Genomic DNA, 10,566 nt, shown 5'->3' on the forward strand with positions numbered 1-10,566 from the left:
GAGAGAGAGAGAGAGAGAGGCTGCCTATCATGGGGATTATAAGGATCAGTAACTTGTGGAAGGGAAGGCCATGGATGCAAGGCTGGACTTTGCTGTTTATAAACCTGTAAGTACTTGTGACTCTGATGGAGTCATGAGCCCAAGATGGGCTGTGTTAGGCTAATAAGCACCACAGGTTTATATCAACTGGTGAACCACTGTGTTTCTTCTAGCAGAGACAAGGAATAATCAGTTTTGCAAGTGTCTAAGGAATGCTGGCTTCTAATATCAAACAGAAACACAAAACCGAAAAATGAACAACTGCCACAAAAGTACCTAACAAACAAACAAACAAACAAACAAACAAAAACCACACTCAATAGTGCAGTTTAATTTCTAGATATAACTGCAACCTGAGACCTAATGAAAACTCATTCAGGATCTCAAGCAATTCAAAGAGGATTGGTATAATCACGGAATGAACCTACGTAAGAGAGGAATAAGCACCAGACTAAAGTGAGAATAACTCAAATGACCAGCTATGTATACTATACAGCAGACAACTTGTGAATACAATAATAGCTAAACATTTAGAAAGGAGGAAATCTGATCCATGATGGGACTGTATCCAATGAAGATATATGAGTATGTGCAAGTACTTGGAAAAGTGCTCGATGTCCTTAGCACTCAAAAAAAAAAAAAAAAAAAAGAAAAGAAAAGAAAAGTATATCTTCTTTGAGACTCTGTCTTATCTCAGCCAGAATCCTGACATCAAGGTATGAAATGACAAAAAATGATGGTGAGGAAATGAAAAAGAGAAATGTTAATTCCCTGTTGGTGGTGGGAATGCAAACTGCCCACCATTATGATAATCAGTGTGGTGATTCTTCCCAAACCAGTGATAGACTGCTGTAGTATCCAACAATACCAAGTGTGGAAATAGATATGCTGTGCTTTATGAAATGTCACAGAGAAGACAAACCTCGTATCACACAATAATCAAAACACAAAATATACGGACCAAAAAAAGTAACATGAAAAGCTGCAAGGGGAAAAGATGAGATAACATACAATGACCTGGATATTCTAACACAAGCAATGGTGAAGAATCTGAACTACACCTGACTTCTCGACAGAGATTGTAAAAGGCGGAAGGACCTGTACAGATATCTTGCCGTCTCTGAAAAGAACAGATGCCAACCTAGACTACTATACCCAGCACAACGTTCAACCAACATAGATAGAGATAAGGAGATGTTGAAAGCAAGATTCAAATTTAAACAATATCTATCCATAAATCTAGAGCCTAGAGCAAATACTAGAAGGAAAGTCTTCCTAGCCAAAGCAGGGGATGGCTGCATCCAACAAAACACAGTAATTAAGTAATTCAAATGAGCAAAAGCAAGATAAACACACACTGAGAGCACTGTAAGTAGCCAGGGTTCTATAGAGTCATTGTGGAATGGCTCTCTATATTAGGGGGATTTATTGCAATGACTTACAGTCTATAGTCCAATTAATCCAACAATGGGCAGCTGTGGATGGGAAGTCCAAAAATCTAGTAGTTGCTCAGTCCCACAAGGCTAGTTGTTTCACCTGGTCTTCTGGTGAAAATCCTGCAATCCTGAAGAAGCAGGTTCCAACAGATGCTCTGGCAGGTGAAAATGAGTGAGTCTTCCTTATTTCAATGTCCTTATATAGGCCTCCAGCATAGGTGTGGCCAAGATTAAAGGCGGGGCCACTTCACCTAGCTCTGGGCTGGCCTTGACCTCAGAGATCTGATTGACTCAGTCTCCTGGGATTAAAGGTGAGTACTATCTGGCCTGGGGCTAAGTTTTTCATGGCCACTACACCCCTATGGCTTTTTGTCAAGATCCTGGAGAGAAGGCTGTGTTTACCAGCTTCAGGATCTGGATCACAGCTATGCTCTCCAATTCTGTACTATAGATCATTCCAGATGTAGTCAGGTTGATAACCAAGAACAGCCATCAAAATCCACCCCTTGTCAACATGACAAAATCATACCTCAAATCCAAATGAATCAGTAACCATGTCATAAATACAACAAACATGATTTAACCCTACCTTGTACAACCACAAATGCATTGTAAATTTATCATAGATCAATGTCCCTTGGGAACATCATTTCAGTATATCCACCTAAATACTGATTTGTATCCTGTTCAATTGATGCTAACAAAAATGGAATAAAGCACAAATATCTACACAAGTATGTTCTTGTTTTTGAAATTTTATTTTTCTTGGATATTTTATGTATTTACATGTCAAATGTTATCCCCTTTCTCCCCGCCTCTCTACCTCATCTCCCCCACCTGCTTCTATGAGTATGCTCCCACTCCCAACTCAACACCCTGGCATGACCCAACATTGGGGAAAAAGCCGTCACAGGACCAATGGCTTTTCCTGCTATTGATGCAGGACAATGACATCATCTGCTACAAATGTCGCTAGAGTCATGGGTCCCTCAATGTGTACCCACTGGTTGGAGGTTTAGTCCCTGGAAGCTCTGGTGTGGCCTTGTTGGTTGATCCTGTTGTTTTTCCTATGGTATTGTAAACCCTATCAGCTCTTTCAGGCTTTTCTCTAACTCTTCCAGTGGAGTCCCCTTATTCATTCCAATGGGTAGCTGCAAGCATGCTCATCTGTGTCAGGAGGGCTCTGGCAGAGACTCTCAGGAGACACCCATAATTGGCTCCTGTCAGCAAGCACTACTTGGCATAAGCAATAGGGACTGGGTCTGGTGCTGCTGCTGATTAGATGGACAGTCTCTGGATGACCTTTTCTTCACTTCCTGCTCCATACTTTGTCCATGCGTTTCCTCCTGTGAGTATTTTGTTCTCCCTTCTAGGAAGAAACGATGCATCTACAATTCCATCCTCCTACTACATGGGTTTCATATGATCTGTGAACTCTTTCTTAGGTAGTCAAGCTACCTAAGAAAGTCCCTTCTTTTCATAAGTATATCCATCATAGGGAATACTCCCTGAGGCTATAGGTGCATGCATGGCAGCAGATTCCATTGCAACAGAAGTAGAAACCAAAGAATATGGGCAATTTCTTTCTGTAACTTGCTTGTGCTTCATGACATGCTCATGTCCAATTTAATATATGCCACTTCCATTTTTATAGGAGCCTACTGCTCTGCATCTCATGCTTTATCACATGGAGAGACCTATAACGCACAGCTTATGAGGTGCAATTAAGGTCACTTGGTAACTTCGGTGTACTATTGTCAAATGTTTAGTTTCAACTAAGGCCCCGTAACAAGCCAAGAACAGTTTTTCAAAAGGATAATAATTGTCTGCAGGTACTAGTAGTGCCTTTCTACAAAATCCCGAAGGGCTCCTCTGTGATTCACCTATAGAGGCCCACCAAGAACTCCAACAAGTATCTCTATTTGCCACCTACACCTCAAGTACTGGATTAGCTGAATCATAGGTTCCAATGGTAGATCAGCCTACACAACAGGCTAGACCTTTTGAAGAGCCATCTACTGTTCCAGGCCCCAAACAAAGGGAGCAACTTTCTGAATCGCTTGGTAAATGGACCTGCATAACACACCAAAATGAGGAATGTGCTGTCTCCCAAATCCAAATAGACCCATTAAATGTTGTGCTTCTTTGTTGGTGTTGAGACAGGCCAGGTGCATTAACTCATCCTTCACCTAAAAAGGAATATCTTTCCATGCCCACACCACTGGACTCCTAAGAATTTGGCTGAGGTAGGCTGTCCTTGAATTTGGGTTGGAATATTTTCCCCACTCTCTGACGTGCATATGTGTTACCAGTGAGCCCAAAGTTGTTGCTAATGCCTGCTGACTTGGGCCAGTGAGCCTAATGTCATCAACATAGGGCACCAATGTGATATTTTGTGGAAGAAATACATGATCAAGATTCCTACACACAAGGGCTAGTCCAAAGTCTTTTGGAACATACATAGCAGAGGACTGCCTGGGTTGGCTTCAGTGGGAGATGTGCCTAATCCTCCAGAGACTTGAGGTCCCAGGGAAGGGGATGCAGGTTGGGGCAGGGACAGGGGCAGCACCCTCTAAGAAACAACTGGGAGTAGTAATGGGATGAGGAACTTTCCTTGGGAATGGAGAGGGGTGTAATGGCTGAAATGTAAATGGATAAAGTAATTTTAAACTGTTATCTGTATTAAGTGTGCGACTGTAAGGGAGCATTCACTGGCACATATGGCACCTGCAGAGGATAGAAGAGAGTGGAGGGTGTTCTGAAACTAGGGATACAGGTAGTTGAGAACTGCCCTCCACTCATTCTGTGAAACAAACTCCAGTCTTCAGTAATGGCAGCAAGTGTTCCTAACAAGGAAGACATCTCTCTAGCCCCATCTAAACCTTTATTTTTAAAGATGCACTAATAGCAGAGATATTTGAGGCAACAAAAAATGATTTGGGAATGACCAACATACCCATAGAGGTATAAAGAAACAGTATCTCAATTGGATTTGGAGTCATTAGACATTCTCATTTCGGCACATTGTTGAAATATTTCCTTAGACCTGTGCATGTCAATTTCTGATAATCTTTGGTTCACATGATAAAATACTATAGCATCTAAAGTTGAAATGTCAATTTACAAAAGAATATAATTGGAATGTCTGGTACAAAGTCTATGAGTTACAGAAAATAATATGAATATGACAAAAGTTTTGTCACAATAATAAAGAGAACTTTGAAACCACTTAAAATGTTCAACGATTATTAAATAATCCCTAGAAATAGATCATCAGGACAAAGGGAATGTGGAAAAAACGCATGTCTTTGGGCGAATAACCAAGGCAGTGTATAGGGAACAATGGATAAAAGTCAATTTCAAATTTCCTGTATAGCTGGATGATGAAGCTATACATTGACATGATATTTAAATAACTGGAATTTTTACAGAGCATTGGACTTTTAAAGTTAGAGTGTGTTTTATAGTATGCTATTTTGAGGAAAAAGGAAGAAAAGTTTATGGTTCAATAGTGCTGTGTCCTTCAAATAGAAGAGGTTGGAATGTTCTGGCTAGCTTCGAGTTCCAACCGTGACACAGCTGAAATTCATGTGAGAGGAGAAATCACAAATGAAGAATAGCATAGATTACCTTGGCCTCTGGAAGTGGTTTGGGGGAATTATTTTGAACATGAGTTAATTCAAGAAAGCATAGCCCACAGTAGGTTGCACCAGAAACCTAGCTGAGTAAGACCTGTAATCAATGCAGAGGGAGCCAGAAGCTGTGTTTGCAGTAATTACTGATCCATGTGATGCTCGAGTTCCTGACATGACCTTCCTCAGTGATGGCCTCTATACTGAGAATATAAGCCAGGTAGCAAAATTTCTCTCCTTTGTTGTTTGTGGGGGAAAATGTTTTCCCTCGCAACAGAAAAGGAAACTAGAACATTATACAAATTAAGAGATATTTATTAATTCAGAGACATAGTCTATGATATATACAAGGGAAAGTACACTACAAAAGTGGATCTATTATATCCTTATACTATGAAGACAAAGTCTGTAGAGAAGATAAATAGGTATAAATCATAATTTTCATTTAATCTCTATTAAGTTCAGTGACCCATGAAAAGCAGTTATGTCTTCAAGTGTCCTGATCTTCTGCAGAAGAAGGGGCTTGTCAAAAGTGGGAACAGTCCTTGACCCACACCTCTTCCAGTGGGTCACATATCAAGGGGATGCAGTGAAGCTTCATTAGAAGGACAGTAGGAGAGTTCCAGGCAGTATTTCTATAAAAATTGGGGTTGTATTAATCGAATTTCATGGGAATGGTTAACTTCCCAACTGACTCAACCCCGGGTCATCAGTTCAACAGGCTTGGTGAAATGCACCACAGGGATCAGGGCAAATTTGTCTTGTAAAGTCACTTGTGTCTGTTTAAAGCCATTCGGAGCTATTGCACTAGGGTATACTGTTCTGTACTCGTTCTCCTACAACTTCTTCAAGTTCTTCACCTTCTTCCTCAGGGATATCTTGCATGGCTCTGTGCAGTAGCAGCCTGAGAGTCCCACACTGGAATCTACAGTGCCTAATTGAGCCAACAAGTAAGCAAATGATGGGGTTGGCACAGCTGTTAATGTAGGACAGGAGGAGAATTGTCTCATGGAAAGAATTACAAGGCATAATATAATAAACTTCTGTAGTCCAGTATAAGAGGTAGAAGATAATTCCGAAGGGAAAGCCACAGATCACCAAGACCAGTGCTGTGAGCACAATGGTCACATGCAGCTTGGTCACAGGAGTCCGCTGTGAACCGCAGAAGATCCTGACCAGTAGGACTTGAATGGATCGAGAAAGAACAGCAAATAAAACAAGTAACCATGCAACTATGATGAAATCAAGTTTCCAACACACATCTTGGTTATAAGTACTACCCAGGAATCCACAACTTTTTCCTTCCAGGAGGCTCAAGAGCAGGGCCAAACCCCAGAGCCCAGTACAAATGACAGTTGTTGTGTGTTTTAGGCGCTGGCCCTGATACCAATAGGGCCAAATGCCAGACAACCAGTACTCAGCACTAATGGCTGTGACCATGCTCACACCTGCAAGGTAAGCAAGTGTGGACAGAGTGTAGAACAACAATGGGATGTGGATGTGAACGGAGTGAAAAAGGACAATGATCTTTTCCAGGGAAAATGCAGTGTGAGTGCAGAGGAAGAGGAAGTTTGCCCCAGCCAGGTTGAGGATGTAGACAGAGAAGACATTCCTGCGCATGCGGAAAGCCAGAAGCCACAGAACCATGGCATTTCCTGCCAGGCCAAAGAAGGCAATGATGATGGAAAGCAAAATCATGACTCGGGACTCGATGACACAAGGTGAAGTTTCTGTGTGGTAGCTTCCATTCAGTTGGATGAGGTCAGCCTCCGGGTCTGGGATGCTTGAGTCCATGCTGGGAACACTCCTGGAAAGAAACACAGGACATAAGCTCATGCTTTGCACTCTCTGATTCTCAGGAACTCCCTGATATCTATATATGTACATAAAAGCTGACCTGGTTCATAAGGACAGAAAACAGGTTTACAGAGCTTAAGAAATTTATCAAAACCAGCATTCCTGGAGAATTCTTTTAAATGTAGTGTGAATTTATTTGGAGTATGAACAATCTGTAGGGGTTTGAATAGAATGGTCTCCATTAATCCAAATTTGAAAGTGTGATCACTGGTTTGTGGAGGTGTCGGAGAAGACTTTGCTTTCAGAAAAGCTCACACCACACTCAGTCTCCTCTTCTATCTCTATGTGTAACTTTTGGAAATGTTCTAAGCTCTTAATTACTGCAACAGAAATACACCTGTCAGCTTGCTGCTTTGCTCTCAGTGTATGCGGTCATAGATTCATCCTTTGAGACAGCAAGCGAGGCCCATAGTACATGGTTTTGGTTATTAATTTCCATCGTCATGGTGTCTGTTCACGGCAATAGAACAGTAAGCAAGACAGAACCTCAAGTTCTGTCACAAGTCACACTGTCTCACCTACAGTATCTTTGAAGCCAGAAGCATGACCAAATATGCTCTTAGTTCAAGTATAAGGGAGTCTATCAATTCTTAAAATAGGGAAATAATGAATTAGAAATAGGAAAGGTTATTAAGATTGGTGTGAAAACAACCACATGTTTATGCTACCATGAGCAGGTCACTTGGATTTCTAATTTGAAAGCAGAATAATAAGTCCTTGAGATCATTAAGCAATTTTCTGTTGTATGTTGCTATATCAGAAGTGTCCTTCTGTCTATACTGACAGAAAGAGAATATAAAATATTCACTAATGGATAAGTGAATCACTAGGACAAGATTGTCTGCAAATATTGAGTGAGTATTCTGCAAATATTTTAGGACAAACAGTACCATTAAATACATAGAAATATCTTTGCTAATTAATGATAATTATGAATCATATTGTTAAAAGACTTAAAGGTAGCTTTGTGGTACGTATTTTGATGAACCTTCTTTTAAACCATCCCTAAGGTACTTACAGATTCTGAAAAAAAGAGAATTTACACAGTGCCCTCACAGCTCCTGAGATAAAATTTGTATTTTGGCAAACTTTTTAAAGATATAAAAAGAATGGAGAGTATTTTTAGAGCAAAGTATCCTTAATTAGCCCTTGTAATTTTAAAGATATCAGAGAAAACCAAGAAAAGGAGCATGTTGTAAACATAAGTAACTTGCACTGGGAAGCATTACTTTTAAGGTGAATGAGAAAGAAAAAGCATCCAGAGGATTGTGGAAGAGACCAGAGCAGAAAGAAAAGAAATCAGGCAGGACATGGCCAATGAAAAGGAAGTAGGTGAGGAAGAATTAGAAGGTACAGCATAGTGGTAGAAATCATAGCAGAGATAGCAAAGAGAGAGGGAGAGAGAGAGAGAGAGAGAGAGAGAGAGGCTGCCTATCATGGGGATTATAAGGATCAGTAACTTGTGGAAGGGAAGGCCATAGATGCAAGGCTGGACTTTGCTGTTTATAAACCTGTAAGTACTTGTGACTCTGATGGAGTCATGAGCCCAAGATGGGCTGTGTTAGGCTAATAAGCAACACAGGTTTATATCAACTGGTGAACCACTGAGTTTCTTCTAGCAGAGACAAGGAATAATCTGTTTTGCAAGTGTCTAAGGAATGCTGGCTTCTAATATCAAACAGAAACACAAAACCGAAAAATGAACAACTGCCACAAAAGTACCTAACAAACAAACAAACAAACAAACAAACAACAAAAACCACACTCAATAGTGCAGTTTAATTTCTAGATATAACTGCAACCTGAGACCTAATGAAAACTCATTCAGGATCTCAAGCAATTCAAAGAGGATTGGTATAATCACGGAATGAACCTACGTAAGAGAGGAATAAGCACCAGACTAAAGTGAGAATAACTCAAATGACCAGCTATGTATACTATACAGCAGACAACTTGTGAAAACAATAATAGCTAAACATTTAGAAAGGAGGAAATCTGATCCATGATGGGACTGTATCCAATGAAGATATATGAGTATGTGCCAGTACTTGGAAAAGTGCTCGATGTCCTTAGCACTCAAAAAAAAAAAAAAAAAAGAAAAGAAAAGTATATCTTCTTTGAGACTCTGTCTTATCTCAGCCAGAATCCTGACATCAAGGTATGAAATGACAAGAAATGGTGGTGAGGAAATGAAAAAGAGAAATGTTAATTCCCTGTTGGTGGTGGGAATGCAAACTGCCCACCATTATGATAATCAATGTGGTGATTCTTCCCAAACCAGTGATAGACTGCTGTAGTATCCAACAATACCAAGTGTGGAAATAGATATGCTGTGCTTTATGAAATGTCACAGAGAAGACAAACCTCGTATCACACAATAATCAAAACACAAAATATACGGACCAAAAAAAGTAACATGAAAAGCTGCAAGGGGAAAAGATGAAATAACATACAATGACCTGGATATTCTAACACAAGCAATGGTGAAGAATCTGAACTACACCTGACTTCTCGACAGAGATTGTAAAAGGCGGAAGGACCTGTACAGATATCTTGCCGTCTCTGAAAAGAACAGATGCCAACCTAGACTACTATACCCAGCAAAACGTTCAATCAACACAGATGGAGAAAATGAGATGTTGAAAGCAAGATTCAAATTTAAACAATATCTATCCATAAATCTAGAGCCTAGAGCACATACTAGAATGAAACTCTTAGCCAAAACTGGGGAGGTCTGCCTCCAACAAAAGACAGTAATTAAGTAATTCAAATGAGCAAAAGCAAGATAAACACACATGAAAACACACTGAGAGCACTGTAAGTAGTCAGGGTTTTATAGAGTCATTATTAGGGAGATTTATTGCAATGACTTACAGTCTGTAGTCCAATTAATCCAACAATGGGCAGCTGTGGATGGGAAGTCCAAAAATCTAGTAGTTGCTCAGTCCCACAAGGCTAGTTGTTTCACCTGGTCTTCTGCTGAAAATCCTGCAATCCTGAAGAAGCAGGTTCCAACAGATGCTCTGACAGGTGAAAATGAGTGAGTCTTCCTTTTTCCAATGTCCTTATATAGGTCTCCAGCATAAGGTGTGGCCAAGATTAAAGGCGGGGCCACTTCACCTAGATCTGGACTGGCCTTTACCTCAAAGATCTGATTGACTCAGTCTCCTGGGATTAAAGGTGAGTACTATCTGGCCTGGGGCTAAGTTTTTCATGGCCACTACTCTCCTATGTCTTTAGGTCTAGGTCTTGGACAGAAGGCTGTGTTTACCAGCTTCAGGATCTGGATAACAGCTATGCTCTCCAATTCTGTACTATAGATCATTCCAGATGTAGTCAAGTTGACAACCAAGAACAGCCATCATAATCTACCCCTTGCCAACATGACAAAAACATTCTTCAAATCCAAATGAATCAGTAACCATGTCATACATACAACAAACATGATTTAACCCTACCTTGTACAATCACAAATGCATTGTAAATTTATCATAAATCAATGTCCCTTGGGAGCATCATTTCAGTATATCCACCTAAATACTGATTTGTATCCTGTTCAATTGATGCTAACAAAAATGGAATAAAGCACAAATATCTACACA

General features: G+C 40.3%; 1 protein-coding gene across 1 annotated transcript; it reads right to left on the reverse strand.

Annotated features, from left to right (window-relative positions):
• Nucleotides 1-5,914: 5,914 nt before the first annotated feature.
• On the reverse strand, nt 5,915-6,901 carry LOC120093062 (mas-related G-protein coupled receptor member B8-like). The gene is given in 1 exon segment (NM_001409240.1): nt 5,915-6,901. A coding segment is annotated over 1 exon segment (987 nt).
• Nucleotides 6,902-10,566: the final 3,665 nt, after the last annotated feature.

This window comes from Rattus norvegicus, chromosome 1 (assembly GCF_021556685.1).
Source record: "Rattus norvegicus strain SHRSP/BbbUtx chromosome 1, alternate assembly SHRSP_T2T, whole genome shotgun sequence".
Classification (NCBI taxonomy): domain Eukaryota; kingdom Metazoa; phylum Chordata; class Mammalia; order Rodentia; family Muridae; genus Rattus; species Rattus norvegicus.